The sequence below is a fragment of the Paramisgurnus dabryanus genome, chromosome 14, assembly GCF_030506205.2.
Source record: "Paramisgurnus dabryanus chromosome 14, PD_genome_1.1, whole genome shotgun sequence".
Classification (NCBI taxonomy): domain Eukaryota; kingdom Metazoa; phylum Chordata; class Actinopteri; order Cypriniformes; family Cobitidae; genus Paramisgurnus; species Paramisgurnus dabryanus.
In genome coordinates, this window is record NC_133350.1 from 28,097,052 (window position 1) to 28,113,849 (window position 16,798).

General features: G+C 35.5%; 2 protein-coding genes, 1 long non-coding RNA gene and 3 other non-coding genes across 6 annotated transcripts; 5 read left to right on the forward strand and 1 right to left on the reverse strand.

Annotated features, from left to right (window-relative positions):
• Positions 1 to 2,388: 2,388 nt before the first annotated feature.
• On the forward strand, positions 2,389 to 3,806 carry LOC135719265 (uncharacterized). Its single transcript, XR_010521048.2, has 5 exons — positions 2,389 to 2,732; positions 2,968 to 3,036; positions 3,238 to 3,314; positions 3,512 to 3,571; positions 3,664 to 3,806. It is a non-coding gene; the product is annotated as an uncharacterized lncRNA (long non-coding RNA).
• LOC135719575 (small nucleolar SNORD12/SNORD106) lies at positions 2,805 to 2,896 on the forward strand. Its single transcript, XR_010521205.1, has one exon. It is a non-coding gene; the product is annotated as a small nucleolar SNORD12/SNORD106 (small nucleolar RNA).
• LOC135719574 (small nucleolar SNORD12/SNORD106) lies at positions 3,076 to 3,167 on the forward strand. The gene has a single exon (XR_010521204.1). It is a non-coding gene; the product is annotated as a small nucleolar SNORD12/SNORD106 (small nucleolar RNA).
• On the forward strand, positions 3,355 to 3,446 carry LOC135719576 (small nucleolar SNORD12/SNORD106). The gene has a single exon (XR_010521206.1). It is a non-coding gene; the product is annotated as a small nucleolar SNORD12/SNORD106 (small nucleolar RNA).
• A 1,108-nt stretch (positions 3,807 to 4,914) lies between the features above and the next one.
• smim7 (small integral membrane protein 7) lies at positions 4,915 to 7,285 on the reverse strand. Its single transcript, XM_065241887.1, has 5 exons — positions 7,178 to 7,285; positions 6,972 to 7,013; positions 6,807 to 6,865; positions 5,405 to 5,495; positions 4,915 to 5,289 (listed from the first exon to the last, which is right to left on the reverse strand). The coding sequence occupies exons 1-5, from the start codon at positions 7,201 to 7,203 to the stop codon at positions 5,274 to 5,276; spliced, it is 234 nt and encodes a 77-aa protein (XP_065097959.1). The 5' UTR covers positions 7,204 to 7,285; the 3' UTR covers positions 4,915 to 5,273.
• A 589-nt stretch (positions 7,286 to 7,874) lies between these two features.
• tmem38a (transmembrane protein 38A) lies at positions 7,875 to 15,547 on the forward strand. Its single transcript, XM_065241869.1, has 6 exons — positions 7,875 to 8,094; positions 10,610 to 10,766; positions 13,807 to 13,991; positions 14,346 to 14,433; positions 14,629 to 14,746; positions 14,859 to 15,547. Exons 1-6 carry the CDS (start codon positions 7,971 to 7,973, stop codon positions 15,075 to 15,077), a joined length of 891 nt encoding a protein of 296 aa, XP_065097941.1. The 5' UTR covers positions 7,875 to 7,970; the 3' UTR covers positions 15,078 to 15,547.
• The last annotated feature ends 1,251 nt before the right edge of the window (positions 15,548 to 16,798 follow it).

Here is a 16,798-nt window from a genome sequence, read left to right on the forward strand (position 1 = left end):
GGTCTGTCCAGCAGCACCACCCTCCTGCTGTGCCCCCGGTCTGCATGCAGGCAGCAGCCAGCCTGAACCCAAAGGTCAAATAAAAAGTCCCACACCCTGGTTAGGTCATATGCACTGCTCTTGCTGAAAGGCACCAGTGATCTCACCGGGAACTCTCTCTCTGTCCTACATTACCCAGACTTTCTTCCTCTGCAGACGTTCTTGATTGTCTCTTTTGTAAAGATCATATCTTACAGACTTTCTTTCTTCTTTATGAGGCCACATGTGTACTTAACTAGTCTGATCTGCTGTGTGTTTGTTCAATGTAAGCTGACAGAAAATCATTACATTGCTCTTCTGTTTCTTGAAGAGAATAACAAGACATCATCTCACAACATTTACAACAACATGACTCAGATTTCTAAATGAAGTGCAGTCTGTTGGACATCAAAATCTTTTAGATCAAATCATTACAATGATGAAATGATCACTAGGGAAAGTGCAGATGTGCTTGTTTATTTGGATAATCCTTTCAATTCAGTCATCGTCATCACGGTTTTCCTCGCCTATAGCCCTGGAACGTTCAAGAGGTCTCTTACCTAAAAACACTTAAACAACCAACATTCAGCTAATCCCCCAAACAAGCCCAATTGTCAGGTGGGATCTTTCAAACAAGATCTTGCAATAAAGCAAAACATGCCCTGAGGAATAAGCACCTAGCTCTTTAAACCTATTAGTAAGGAATGACCACTATTTAAACCTGCACTTTGGACAACTTAAGCTTCTGCTTAATAAACGCATGTTAATGTCACTTCAAGCAACACAAAACATGTCACAATATTGGTTTGATATTAAACATTTATGAAAATTCAATTATAAAAGTATTTTGTACATTCTTTCTTAAACAAATCATTTTAGAGTTTATAGGCACTGTAACAGCAACACTTCACACATTTTAAGGAATGTTTTGGAGACATTTGGGGGATGGGCTGCTTGTTAATATCAACTCTTGATGGGAGATAATCCCACGACTGGTCATTCACGATTTAAATGCCTTTGTACTGAAACAAAGAGCCTGGAGCCGCCCTTAATGTGCTGACAACACATTCATCTGTGCTATGAACACACGGAACATGAGATATGTGCTAATGTAATCACACAAAAAGGTGCTAATAGCTCTACAGTGAGCGTGCACGTTTGCGTTTGTATACGTGCTCAACGTAAACATAGATTAAATAAACACATGATGCGGAAACATAGACTGTGAATTTATATAAATACGTCATTTTTTTATTGTTTTTGGATAAAGTTTGGTGAGAATTTAATCACTTTAATTTTAAAAGTCCCCATAAAGTATTTAAATCTGAGTGCAACAAAGTCTTTAAATGACGGGATAATTTTCTACAAACTTATGCTGCCACCTTGTGACTGAAACAATGTAAAACGATTCGGCTTCAAGGGTATTACGTCAGAGCACACATAAACATGAACAAAAAGCACACATAAACTCTTTGGATGTCTTGTTATGTTGTATGTTTGTTCAATAAAAAAAAAGCACACATAAACTTCAGCCAAGGAAAAAAATACTTCGAGGGGAATTATTATTTTTTAATTCTTTAATAAATAAATTTCATTGGAAAAAAGCATGGCTCTTACCTTATATTTTTTTGTCCACAACAAAGTTAAAGAACTACATTTAAAAATGTTACATAATATCTACCCCTCTAATGAGATTATATCTAAATTTAGTAACATTAATTTGAATTGTGTTCAATTGATCATCTCTTCTTCAAATGTCCCCTTGTCAAAGGATTTCGGTCTGATCTGTCAAAATGTCTGGCTTCGAAATCCAACTTTCTTATTGCAAACCAAATTTAGAATATATAGGGAATGCATGTACTTTATTGGCAAAATATTATATTAATAAATTTAAATTTTCCTTAACAATTCCCAAATTAAACAATTGTCATTGTGACCCTACTTATTTAATTATTACCAAAAAAGTGTCACATTTGTGAATCTGTATAAAGATTACATAAATAAGATAAATGTTACATAAATTGCTTCATTACCTTTGTATTTTTTCCTTAGCTTTTACATTGTTTTAATATTTCTTCCCTATTTTATATATTTATTGTACTCCATCCATGATTGTTGATTCAGATATTTTATAATTGCAATAAAAAAAGCATAAACAGCTTTTTAGAAAACAACGACTCTACTAACCTAAACGTAAAAAAATTGTGTTAAAAAAAGGTTTTCTCAATGTATTAGCTTTATATTTGCTAAATGTACATACCGCCAACTTCATTCACTGCGCATGCGCTAAGTCTATATAACGCGTGCTTGCTCTTCCTTCCATTTTCTTCTTGTTCTGTAGAGAGGTAAGTTCACCGGATTTTTCCTTTGAGTTTTGTCTTTGATTTTTTTTTAAATGTCTTAATGACAGGTTGAAACTTAAAAGGTGTATGTGTTACATGTAATGTACTGGTCAGCTTTGCTTAAAATTTAAGAATGAGCGGAAACTTGGTTATGCTTTACCACGTTTGTCTCTTGGGGCGCGTGTACACATAGGAAGGTCTAAGTTAAATGTACAACTTGAATTATATGTTTAAAATTACTATTTAGCCCGCTATAGTATTAATAATTTAAGTATTTTATGGTTAATTCCTTTTGTTTATCGGTTGTTTTTTGTGATTTGCAGAACACGTGCTGTTGGAACTATGAGTTCGGCTTCATGTGGTCAGATAATGGTGAGTACAGATTCACATTAGGTACAACTGATTAAATACTGAACGCTTCATAAACATTTAAGAAGCGCAGTACTCGGTAGCGATGATGGCTCAACTTTTTTCCCCAACAGATCGACCCTGTTGACTATTTTTGAAAAATAAGCCAAATGTTCTGAGCAACCGGATGACAAATTTAAGTCTGTTTATGGTTACTTTTTTTTGTTAATGACCTTTTTGTTTTACTCTTTTTCTCTAGATCATACGTTTACCAAATGGGTGACCACAAACTTATCCGACTTTAAAAGTCCTTAACAGTCAGAAACTGGTGAGTCTTGAATTCATTGCTTACGAGAGCTTTTTATCATCTGGTGCACGTGATGACTGAACTTTTTTCCCCAGCAGATCGACTCTGTTGACTTTGTAACGAAAATAAGCCAAATATTCTGATCAACCAGATGACCACACACAATGATTTTTGATTTAAGCGTTCATGGTAATGACCTGCTTGTTGCCTTTTCTTCCCTAGATTATGCATTTACCAAATGGATGACAACACACATGCATATGACTTCGCAAGACCTAAGTGGATCGACACCGTGACCGGTAAGGCTTAACTTTAATTTTGCTCAAGAGCTTTCTATCTTCTGTGTAAGTGATGACTGAACTTTTTTCCCCAGCAGATCGATAATGTTGACTTTGATCTTTTATTAAAGCCAAAATTTCTGATGCACCAGCAAAGTTTTGCATGAAAGCAATTTACTCCTTTTATCCTTATTAAACCTTTCTTTTGTTTTCAACAGGACACTTCAGATTCAAGATGCCTCAAGAGAATGAATAACCCATGATGGCCACACATAAAGGTATTATGATTCTTTGTAAAATTGTGCCAAAACCCAGATTGGTCTGCATTTGTTTTGCATTCATTACATTATGTTCTCTTTCCACATTTTAGGTGTTTAATGGATTTTGAACCACCAGGAGCACCCAGTGCAACATCCAGATCGAGAAGCAAGTGGAAGAAGCCTAAAATGGCAGTTTGGAGTGTTTGATGCTCTTTGATTAAAACAATAGAAAATAAACTTCTGATGAAACAAATTTGGGCTTTGAGATGTCTTTAAACTTACAAAATGTGACCAGATGTGCATTTACTTAATTAAACCTAAAATTTTAGATTTGACAAACTTTCAAACGTACAGAGGGAAACTTAGGGGCTGTCCACACGGAGACGCGTATCACTGTTTACGTATAAATTTGTTATCGTATTGGCGTTTCATCCACACGGATCCGGCATTTTGAGAGACTGAATCCGCTATTTTTTGAAACCGGGTCCTAAAGTGGATAAATCTGAAACCGACACCCTTGCGGTTTCGTCTGTACAGCCAATCCGTATATTTTGTGAAGCGAAAGTGTCATCACAACACGTGTCGGAAGCATCACACGTAACAGCAACAACAATAACGTCGGACTATGTGATTGTGTTCGTGCTACAGAAGCTACTAAAGCCTACTAGCTTTATTACAGCAAAATCTATTGCTTCTATGCAATTGTGGTGACCAACAAGCGATAATGGACAACACCATACGTTGGTTATGCGCATGCTCAAAGTCTTCTTCTCCGTGTATAGTGTATATCTGTGGCAGAATTACAGCGCCCCATACTGGTCCGGCATATATACTACACCGCTTTCAGTCAGTTTCAGTGGTTTCGTGTTTACGGATTATTTTTTTAGAGCAAGGAAAAAAAATGATCGGATAGGGAATGCACCGGCTTCGTGTGGACATAGCCTAAACTTCAAAATTGTCACATTGGCAGAAATGCAGTAATTGTGCACTGCTGATTTGTATAATTCTTCCCATAGGTCCTTGAAAGTTTGTGACTCTGGGACAAAAAAAAATGAAGGACCTGGAAAGTTAAACTTGTAGATTCAGGTCCTTAAAATACTTGAATGTCTTGTGCACATTTTCTGGAAGAAAAATTACAATTCCCTGTGTAGAATAACATTTATAGCGCACATGATAACTTGGTTTTGAATGCCGAAATGGTTTGCATTCATAGTTTGATACAATATATCAAACATAAGGTAACATGTAAGCTTGCCCTTCATTGTGTTCCCACATTAAGGGGTATTAGACCTGGAAAGTCCTTTTTAAAGGTCCTTGAAGTTAACCCTGTGCAATGTACATTTAGCAGTAATTAAGAACCATTTATATGCTCACATTTTCTTTAATAAATGATCAATGCGTGTGTCTTCATGCAGAATCAGACTTTTCTTACTCGCACTGTGAAAAACTGTCCAATGGTAGCGTACAAAGGGTGAAAATTTAAATCCCTAGCGTTATATTGAGCAACAAGTTTAAAACCTTAATTCACAAAGTGTTTATACACATCTCAGAAAGTACAAGTAATATACACCTTTTGAACAAATCTTGCAGGCATCCAGTAAGCCTATAACAACTTCAGACTTCAAAGCATCCCACAGTTAAAGTAAAACATTTACAAGACATCATCCAGACACCATATTGCAATATCCCTGGTATTAGTTGTGCTCCTTTGAGTAACATGTTATGATCCAAATAACCTGAGGGAGAAACAATGCATCATAAGAAAATATTTTCAGGAAAACAGTTTGCTTTGATAAAGAAACCCCATAAAGATATTAATATAAACCATTATTATATAAAGTTAATACTCACAAGATCATGCAGAACATCATAAAAATGTTCCAAAGGGCGATGAATATGCGAAAGTACCGTAGGCTCAGTAAAAACTCTCTGATGTTGTCACCTAAACAGAAATTATGCAAGCTAAGATACAAGTACTTTGTTTTTCTGTTATGTAATTCTACAGAAACATCCACTTTTGGTATGGCAAGATGTCTTAAAATGTATTTATTTTTTTTAACATTTAAACTTAGACCACATTATTAGATTACTCTTTGACTTTATAAATACACATAAATGACAGCTTAATGATTTTTTATTTTTCGTGTGCATGTACTTCAAGACTGCATAGACCTTTTTTTGTCACTGGTGTTACCTTACTTCTTTAGCTTCTTTCAGCTTTAAAGCTTAATTCTTAAGTGTAGCAGAATTCAATGAATTAAGATTTATCATCATGTCACATGTGAAAGATTTTATTTAATGTGAAAGAAAAAAAACACAGTAACACCAGTGACACAACAAATCACCAGTCAATGTTGTTACTGATCTTCACTGCTGTTACCCACAAAGAAGGTAACACCAGTGACAATTTTCATGAAAACTGCATTTTACAAAATTTCTGCTGTAAAGTATCAAACCACATGTTGTCAATGATTGTATACTCACTAAATTAAGTAGTTTAATCCATTTGTATTCTAGTTTTTACAATTCCCAAACAATAAAGGAGGTAATACCAGTGACTTAAAATAAAAGCTTAATATGAAATCATGAGATAAATGATAAATGAAAAGAGACAGTGGACTTATATGGGCGTCTCTTCACAGATCTCCAGGAAATTGAAAGAAGAAAGTCAAGTGATGTCATCAGTGTGATTTTGATTTTAAATATGAGCTTTTTTGCCAGGGGACCACTACTTTCATTATATATTTTATAATATTTATTTAGCATTTTGTCTTTTAATGTAACTTACATCATATATTTGATAGTTATGGACACATTATTGTATTTTAAATGGAAGAAAACACTGTTTTTGATCTTAAAATAAAGCATTTTCCCTCTGTACATGACTGTGGGGACGAGCACTTCTGTGGTGCTTAGAATTCTAATTCATTAATAAAAATAAAATATCAAGAAGGTGTAATTGTTCAAATAACATATTGTCTCATTTTAAAATAAAACCCTAAAGGGTGTTTCAAGTGTAATATTTCTGTAGGGCTAGGGACAGAAAAATTGACATTTCCGTAGAATGACCCAAGTATGTGTTTAGTACGTCTGGGGACCCTATAGATGTTTGTAATAATCTATAGCATTAACAAATAATACTGAAAACTTTACACAAAACAGAGATGTAAAAAAAACATGATATCTCTATCAAAAATATTACTTGGATAAAGTAATTGAAGGATGATATATTTCTGCACACATGTGATATTACCTGTGCTTGATACCCGAGATTCATCGCCAAACCCTTGAGACTGACTCTCTCTTTTCTTCCTGTATAAGTTAAACACAAACATAGCAGAGAGCAACGATTAAAGAGTAATCCCCCAAACTAAAACTGTTAGATGACATATAGGTGTGTGTCATATTATATACTCACAGTTTAAAGTTGAGCACAGCTCCAGCGTTCACGAGAAGAGTGCTGAGTACACACATAGACATATAGAGAAAATGAGTGACGTGGAGACACAAACATACTGTTATTACATCGCGACAGGCGTTAATTACACCTCTCAACATCGTATGTAAGTTAACATTAATAAATAACGAAACGTGCCTAGTTTTGATCGAAACCAGATAACTTACCCGAAAATTAAAAGATCTCCAATCATTTTGACTACTTATTTCCGCACTGGTTCCTTGTCTTCTTCTGTTATACGCGTGTGCGAACGCACTAAGAACCTGTAGTTTATTAGCGCCATCTGGCGGTGGAAAACAACATGACTGTTTAGGGTTGATCCCTTGATCAGCTGGTACTACAATGAAAAAAACACTGGTTCAACATGATTGAATTAAGTTTTCTTAAAGTGAAATTAACGTTATTAAAATTAACGTCCACAGGTTTTTTTTTTAATGTACGGTACTTTGATTTATGGTTAATAATGATCAGCAGAATCACAATAAGTAGATTTGATTTAAAATTTCTAGGCCCTTAAATACTGGCCATAAAACAGCTATAGAACAATTTTACTATAATTTATTCTATCTTTAAAAAAAAGGGGGGGGGGATTTGAGTATAATTGTCACAGATGAACTTACAAAAGATCATATAGCCTTATAAAACAAATCATAAAATACAATTCACAAAAAATTGGTCTAGTTGTTTAATACAGACATTAAAACCAACAAATATTATTAGTGATGATAATACACTCTTAATAGTGTGATTAAATTCATTTGATTGACAATGGATAAGGCTTTTGTCTTTATCCACTAAGTGGCAGTAGTGAAGCTGTCTCTGAAGCGTCTGTGTGTCTTGTTTTAACCTGAATAGTGCGTCTCAGCTTGTGCTCTATATTAATAGGCATCTGTATATGAGCAGAGCCCTTCACTCGTGCAGAAGACGACTCTCTTCATGTGGTAGAGTCAAAAGAACATCATGGAGGTACTGGATGTCCTAAATCTGGGCGAAATTGCCCATTATTTCTCTAAAATGGCGATGTTTCCAGTGTTTGATGTCGCTTATTATATCGTGTCGATACTCTACCTCAAATATGAACCAGGTAAGATACATTTTTGTTTATGGGGAAGGAATTTGGTTGTGCATTATTGTTATTAGCTATTACAAATTTATTTGGGTAAAATGCAAAAGGGAAGCTATGTCAGGAGATTATATGCATTTTTATCTTGACTCTAAAGCTTATATTGAAGAAAATATATTTTCAGTGAACACAAGTGTTACGTAAATTTTATTTAGCCTATTCAGGATTGGCTGCCACTGCCATCGATATTGAAACTGTAGGATGATGGTCGTATGAATTGCTTAATTTATTCGTGTCAGTAATGATTTTTTCTATATGTTTGTAAAGAGTTTTGTAACTCTTAAAGAGCCTCTTCGAAACACGATCGAGTGCCTGTGCATACCGCCGCGAGCCTCACTGCAATAAATAGAAGCGCCCTAAATAGACGGACAGGACAGGCGCGCGCAGCTGATGAACACCATTTGTTAGACAAATACATTTAGGGAAGGACTGGCTTTTTGCTTTAATGAAAGTAAAAAGCCAGGCCTTGGCTAAATGAATTCGTCTAATATTTGAAACAGGTTCGTGTCATTTCACTCCCCAAAATTAAAAGTAGGTCGACAGTCTTCTTGCATTTGTTTGTATTAAAATTTAGTAAAATAATTGTAATTGACTTAAATAAATTCAGTAAAACTAAAGCAGACTAATTCCCTTAATAATTAAAAACATTTTTTTAAATAGGCTAATTTAAAATAGTGGTCGACGGATATATATATATATTTTTATTGCCGATGTCGAAACCGATATTAAGAAAGTAGTATGGCGGATATAACACAAATGTAATCACAGTAAATAACAGACAAACAGAAAATTGTTCAAACTAAAACATTTGTGATGCATAATATTAATAAACATTTTGAAGTACTAAAATATATTTACAAGACGTAATTAATGTGAATCTGACATACGGTATTAATCATAAGTTTAATGTATCACTCCGCTGTCTCTTTTCTTTTTCCAACATGGATTTTAGAAATTTACAAATGGGCAAATAAAATGTATCAAATCAATATTTTACCAGGTTTATTTTGGCAAATAAACCTCAAGTTTTTACTCCAGAAATTACTGTATTACTATCAGATGTTTGCACGTAACTTACTGTAGACTTAAATGTATGTTTTTTACAGTTTGTTTAAAGTTAAATGAACATTAAACATTAAAAGTCTATTTCTTTACAGAATAAAATAACAAGCAAAATCTGAAGAAAAAAAAACAGAAAAAGCTTGATGAGGATTTCTTGTTCCTGCATGAGTCTGTTATTTTAGTTTTATTCTTTAAAGACAAAGACTTGTTAATGTTTTATGTTCATTTAACTTTGAACAAAACTGTTGCCAGTAAATAACATACATTTAAATCAACCTGATCTCACAATTTTTGCTCATTTTTCCGTGGCATTCTCACGGATCTCCGCATTTTTCTGTGGCCCTGCTACGGACTGTCTTTTTCTGTGGCATTCTCACGGATTGGTTACTCAACTGCTTTTTCCTATTTTCAAACCATTTTCGCTTCAGTTAAGGGTTAGATTTGGTGTTTGCGTTAGTATGTCACTTTAACTATTGATTTATACTATTTTTTCTGATTTGTTCTTTTATATTTTCTAAACGTTAAACAATTATCGCCTGGCGTTGGGGTTAGAGTTGGGTTTGGGTAGGGATGTCATTTTATGTAAATCTAACCCTAAACCGAAGCGAAAATGTTAAGAAAATAGGACAAAACAGTTGAGTAACCAATCCGTGAGAATGCCATGGAAAAGACAGTCCGCATTTTTTTAGCAAAAATTCCGTGACTATCCCACGGTACAGTAAGTTACTGGAAACAGCTAAAACAAATCTTTCAAGTGAAGATTTTGCCAAATAAGAGTGATAGAAAATACTGATCACCCTGCTGGAGTTTATTTGGTTATGTACATTATATCTTTTATATTTAAGTATATTTTCATATGTTAATGGTGATCACCATTTTCTGTTTTTATTATATTATTCGTATTATATTATTTTTATTATAGATATGTTAAAACAGTTTATGTTACCATTACCAGCTGGTCCTAAGCCATATGTAACTGGTAAAAGAATGTGATATCGACCGTGTTCTCCATACTGTACATTCTCCAGTTGCTGGCTGAAGCTTGACCCGTCACATGTGTTTGTGTGTTGGAGGTCATGGTTTGAAACAGGGCCTACAGTTGCGATGGACGAAAAGCTTTAGGGTTCTGTTTATTTTTAGTCCACACATTAGTGGATCAGTTTTCAGTCAAAATGCCTGTTGAGCGTGTAATCGCCCAGGCTACACCTGTTCTTTAAGATCGGTTCATCCCTTGAGATCATCACCCCTCCATCTTGACATTTGACCAAATGAGTACAACATCGCTTAGTGCTGTCCGAATCTCGTTTCTTTTAATATTTCTTTTAAACTTTTATATTGAGCAAAAAAAAAACAACCACAACAACTTTTGATTCCCAGGTAGTGTTTGTAAAGTCTGTAAATCTTTGTTGTTCAGGTGCTGTGGAGGTGTCCCGTAGAAGTCCAGTGGCCTCTTGGCTTTGTGCTATGCTCTACTGTTTTGGGAGTTATATACTAGCAGACATCATGTTGGGTGTGTCACCAATAGACTATTTCCATAACAACAGTCACATCCTACTGGCTTCAGCTGTCTGGTAAGGATCTTTTACATATCTCTGTTTGCACAGTTCTGTTTGCATACTTTGCATATGACACACAAGTTGCCTTGAAGGTAGTTTCAAAGTTGTATTTTCAAATTCAAGATCATTGTGGTGTACAAATTGTGCTTAAGCATCATTTACCGTAGTTGAAAAATTAATACTCACGATTTATACCATAACAATGGTAACTCACTCTAAAAAAAAAATGGTGCTATATAGCACCAAAAGTGGTTCTTTGCTCGTAATCATAGAATAACCGTTTTTAGTGCCATATAGCACCGGTGAAGCACCAGTGAAGAAGCATATGGGGGCCATATAGCACCACTATAGCACCACATATGGTTCTACATAGCACTATGTGGATCTACACAGGTGCTTCACAGGTTCTACACAGGTGCTTCACCGGTGCTATATGGCCCTAAAAACGGTTCTTCTATGATTACGAGCAAAGAACCACTTTTGGTGCTATATAGCACCGTTTGTTTTTAGAGTGTATGAATAGACTCTTTTAGTGGCAACATCATAAACAAATGACTTTGGTGGCCCAAACTTAACTTCTGGTAGACATCTGCAAAGAATTAATAACAACAGCGTCCCTCAAGAGTACATTATTTCTGTTTACATTCAATATAAATAACAAGTCAATTACAAGTTTAAAAAACACACACATAAGCGCCGATCCGGTGGGTGCGCCGGGGATCGGCTCGAGCACCCACTGAAATGGCCAAGCACATATGCTCAATTTCTTTACATTTGCTTCACATTTTGTGTCTAAAACCATGCTGAAAACGTAACCAAGACAATTTTTTCCTTCTTTTCAAAGCGCCTGGGTGCTTCCGAGCATTTGCCGTTGCTAAGTAACCTAAGTATTCCTTGACATTGTGACGAGCACCCACCAGCGGAAAAAGAAATCGGTGCCTATCTACATGCACATTTGTTAAGAAACGTATATCTGATCTTCGTTTACATTTTTATATTTCAAAATATATATGTATGCATTATATATAAGTCTATATGCGAGTCAGTGACAAAAACAGTTTGGCAAGATGAGAAATTCAAAAATCTTTTTAAAAAACATGCATCAGGTTTATTTCAATGCATATAGTGTATGTATGTTAATTTTATGCAATCAAAAATTACATTTGCACCATTTTTTATTGAAGTTAAAGGGGTAGTTCGGCCAAAAATGATATTAAACCCATGATTTACTCGCCCCCAAGCTGTCTGAGTTGCATATGTCCATCATTTTTCAGACAAACACATTTTCGGATATTTTAGAAAATGTTTTAGATCTTTCAGTTAATCAAATGTAATGTTACGGGGTCCACCCATAGTCCACGACCTTCAAGTCCAAAAAAAGTGCGTCCATCCTTCACAAATTAAATCCAAACGGCTCCAGGATGATAAACAAAGGTCTTCTGAGGGTAATCTGCGCGGTGTTGTTGTAGAAATATCCATATTTAAAACTTTATTAACGTAAATAAATACCTTCCGGTAGCGCCGCTATCTTAGACTCCTCTGTATTCAGGAGAGAGTATTAGCGTAGTGTACGCACTTTTCTTAGTGACGTATGACAAATTCGGAGGGCGCGGACACGGAGCAGCAGCAGAGTAGCCTCCGTAGGCTGCGTAAGATCTCATCCTGAATGCGGACGCGACTAAGATGGCGGCGCTACCGGAAGGTATTTATTTTCGTTAATAAAGTTTTAAATATGGATATTTCTACAACAACACCGTGGGATTACCCTCAGAAGACCTTTGTTTATCATCCTGGAGCCGTTTGGATTTATTTTGTGAAGGATGGACTTTTTTTGGACTTGAAGGTCGTGGACCCCGTAACATTACATTTAATCAACTGAAAGATCTAAAACGATGGACATATGCAACTCGGACAGCTTGGGGTTGAGTAAATCATGGGTTTAATATCATTTTTGGCCTAACTATCCCTTTAAGACTGAATGGACCTGAGGTCAAATGGTATAATTGCCAATTGCGCCAAAGAATGAGAAATATTAAATATTTTATCCACCTTGATGGCATGAAAGTGTAATCATAAAAAATAATATAATTTTATTAGTTATTTCTAAATGTAAATTTTAATGCGTTTTTGTAATATTTGTCCTGACATATGCTGAAAACAGATCTGTTTTCGAAATAATCTTTGACAAATTATGTAATATTACACTAAACTAGATGATTATATTTTATTCCACATTTTTTATGAATATATTTATATTTTCATTGAAAAAAAGAGAATGTATGCAAGTTATCTGCTAATTTATTTTTATATTTTAACCCTTTTACATTTAATTGAACCATACGAACACAAAATAATTAACGTCACATCATTGACCATGCATCAATGCGCGCCCATACACAAACACACACATTATATAACCACCACGGTGAATTGGTTTATTGGTAAAATACTGCCTTCGTCACAGCCCTAGCGGTGATCTATACTGAGATATTTGTTCCAGAAGAAGTTTAGTCTAGCCAGACCAATAATCAAACACCAACTTCGGCCCATGTTTTGCTCTGTACATTTTCACATTACTTTATTCTTATTACTTCTTCATCGCTCTCATGTGTAAATAAAATACTATCATATGATTCAAGTAATGTAGTATAAAAGTCCCACAAGAGTGGGAAAAACAGATACTTTGGGATCGCCAACTGTGTGCTTACCATTATATATCAAAATATCTTCTTTTGTGTATAACAGAAAACAGAAATTCATACAGGTTTAAAAAAGATCAGGGGAATAAATGATGACAGTAGTTTTGTTTTTGGTGAACTGTCCCTTTAATAGCTAAAAGAGTAAAAAAATGAAAAGATAATACATAAAAAAATAGCTACTCACAGACTGTGCACAGTCTAGTCGGTTCATCTAGATCACATTTGAAATCCTCCTTTAACAGCGTATCAATGCTTTTGGAAGAATTCAATTAGTTTTCTTTAGTATGCACTGATAATGCAATGCTCTAGCAACACCAGTAAGCTTTTCATGACTAAAATGTTTTCTTACTTTGCAGGTACCTGATCTTCTTTTGCCCTCTTAACCTGTTTTACAAATGTGTGGCATTTCTGCCAGTGAAACTTGTGCTGGTGGCCCTGAAAGAAGTCGTCCGAACTCGTAAAATTGCTGCTGGAGTTCATCACGCTCACCACGCATATCACCACGGGTGGTTGATCATGGTTATCACTGGTTATGTTAAGGGCAAGTATCTCCACAGGGCTTTATCTTTTGGGGCTTATGTACATAGGCGGAGTTTGGGGGAGGGACGGGGTGGGTACTGCCCCCAAACCTATGTATAAAACAGAAATATAAGATATTGTGTTATTTATTATACTATTTGTCTAATCTTGATATTTAGTTAGACTGAGTGAATTAAGGATAAATAGTTAAAATTAATGAAGCTACACTTTCCCTGTTAATCTCAAAGTATTCCAGTACCCTTGTTTGCCAGTAGGTGCCCCCCAAGCCTATGCTTATGAAAGTGCTTCACAAGACTCTTTTAGTAGTTTTCTGGATGTGTGTGGCCCTTCTAATTGTCTCTATTAATATTTATAGGGTCAGGGGTCGCTCTCATGTCCAATTTTGAGCAGCTGTTGCGTGGAGTGTGGAAGCCTGAGACCAATGAAATCCTCAACATGTCATTGTAAGTGGGCTGCTCACTGACGCACTGAGGTTTATCTTCTGCTTATGTGCATTAAATGGGACATATCATGAAAATCTGATTTTTTTTCCATGTTTAAGTGCTATAATTGGGTCCCCAGTGCTTTTATCAATCTCACACATAAAAAAAAAGATTTCTATGAAAGTTTTGTTTGATGTCCTGATTTGATTCTTTCAGCCCTACTAAAGCCAGTCTGTATGGAGCGATTCTGTTCACACTACAGGAGGCCCATTTGCTCCCTTTGTCAAAGAGCACACTCATCTGTCTCTTTACTTTCTTCATGGCATCATCCAAGGTAAGAGACGTCTTTCTGACAGAAAATCACTGTCTGTAACAGCACACAATAACATTTTTATATCATCTAGATTTACGCTAAAAACCAAAAACCTCTCATACTCTTTCTACAGGTTTTTATGACAGCCCGTCACTCTCACGGCTCGCCCTTCGCCCTCATCGAGTCCTGGTTGTGCCATCTGTTGTTTCGTTCTCCGCTTGCCGGTGGTGAGGACGCTCACGATCACCACCACTCTGCTCCTGCTGCCGCCCCTGCACCTCTATCTCCTTCCAAAACCAAGGAGGAACTGAGCGAAGGAACCCGCAAGAGAAAGTCAAAGAAAGCCGAGTAGAGCACCGACATTAAACCATCAACCCGACCTGTAAAATAACACGGGGGCTCCGCTCTGTTCGAGAAAAGATTTTGATGTTAAGTCAAAGCAAGTTTCTCTTTCAATGGTGCTTTTAATAACAGACATGCCACATACTGTAGGGACTGTATATAGCTTCCCAAAATGTGTGTATTTATTTATTTTTCACAATGTTTTCCATCATGGAAGCCCCATGTTTTCATCTGCTAAAGTGTACAGTTATGTCATGAACAGATGTATAATGAATGAATGAATGAAAGGCAGCACGAGGTCAATCTGCCTTGAATTGACTTCATTTGAAGGTCAATCCAACCAACTCGAGAACACCGAAAAAGTCACCACTGTTTGATGTCCACATCACTTGAGTGCTTTTCACATTCGATGGCATTAAATTGAATAATATATTTTTAAAATCAAATTAAAATAAATTATTTTCAGCCAGAAGCATATAAGTAGTTGTTTCAGATTATTTGTGTCTGCTACTGCAGTTTTTATGTCTTCATTGGTAATGGAGAAAATGTATTTGCAAGAGTAAATCATTTGGGATTGTGTAAATCATGTGGTCATGTCATTAGATGATTTGGATTCTGGTCATTTGTGTACTGTTAAATGGCCCATTGCTCAAAATGGACAGAAAACTTGGAACTCAACATTTTAACCATGTCCAAAACCAATTATTCTAAGGGGCAAAAATGAAGCCATGTTCATTGAATCAAAGGATTTATAAAAGTCTAAAAACAGGATGAAGCTACTCACTCACTAACTGTAGATAATCTACTTAGTACCAGCTGAATATTGTTTGATATTGTCTGTGTTATCTTTCATAACCCAGATTGTGTTTCCTCTATATTACATCCTCGAGAACATTTCACAATAATTGTTGCCACAATTTTGTAGTCAAAGTTTAGATGATGATCATCATAATGAGCATCATTAAGATGGCATTATGATTTATCTGCTAAAGTGCTGGTGTACAGTATGTTATGAACACATGTATAATGAATTCATTAATGAAAGGCAGCACAAGGTAAATCCGCCTTGAATTGACTTCTGACTCCATTTGAAGGTCCATCCAACCAACTCGAAAAAAGTCTATCATTATGATGTCATAGAGTGCATTATGATGTCATAATGGTCTTTTAGGACATTATAATGAACAACATTATGACCATTATGCATTATAATGTTGTAATTGTCTTTTATGGCATCATAATGACCACCATTATAATAGTTTCTTATGATATCATAAATGTCTTTATGTCATCATAATGACCATCAGAGGTGTCATGCCCATTTAAACTTAGGGCTTAGGTGCCCCCTCAGATTTTTTATCCAAGTTGATTTTGCATGCAACCTCAACATCAATAAAGCATCTTTTCAGCTGTTACTTTGTTTAATAGGCAAAGCATGTCCAGTTCTTCACTTCACTTCGCTGTATTAATCACGTGCTTCATTCTGGATGCAATAAAGTTAATAAATTATACAAATCCAGATGCAAAAAGAACAGCGCTGGTGCCATCATTGTGCATGGTCTTGGACACTGCTGGTGATGCATTCATAAACGCTCACATCACTTTCAAAACAGCACCTATAGCAATATTCAGTTTACCATACTTGTGTACAAAGATGATGGTCCATTTCTTAATGTTTATATCTATTCACTCCTAAAGTGGGCGTGGAATCACATGCTCATGTGCTCTGAC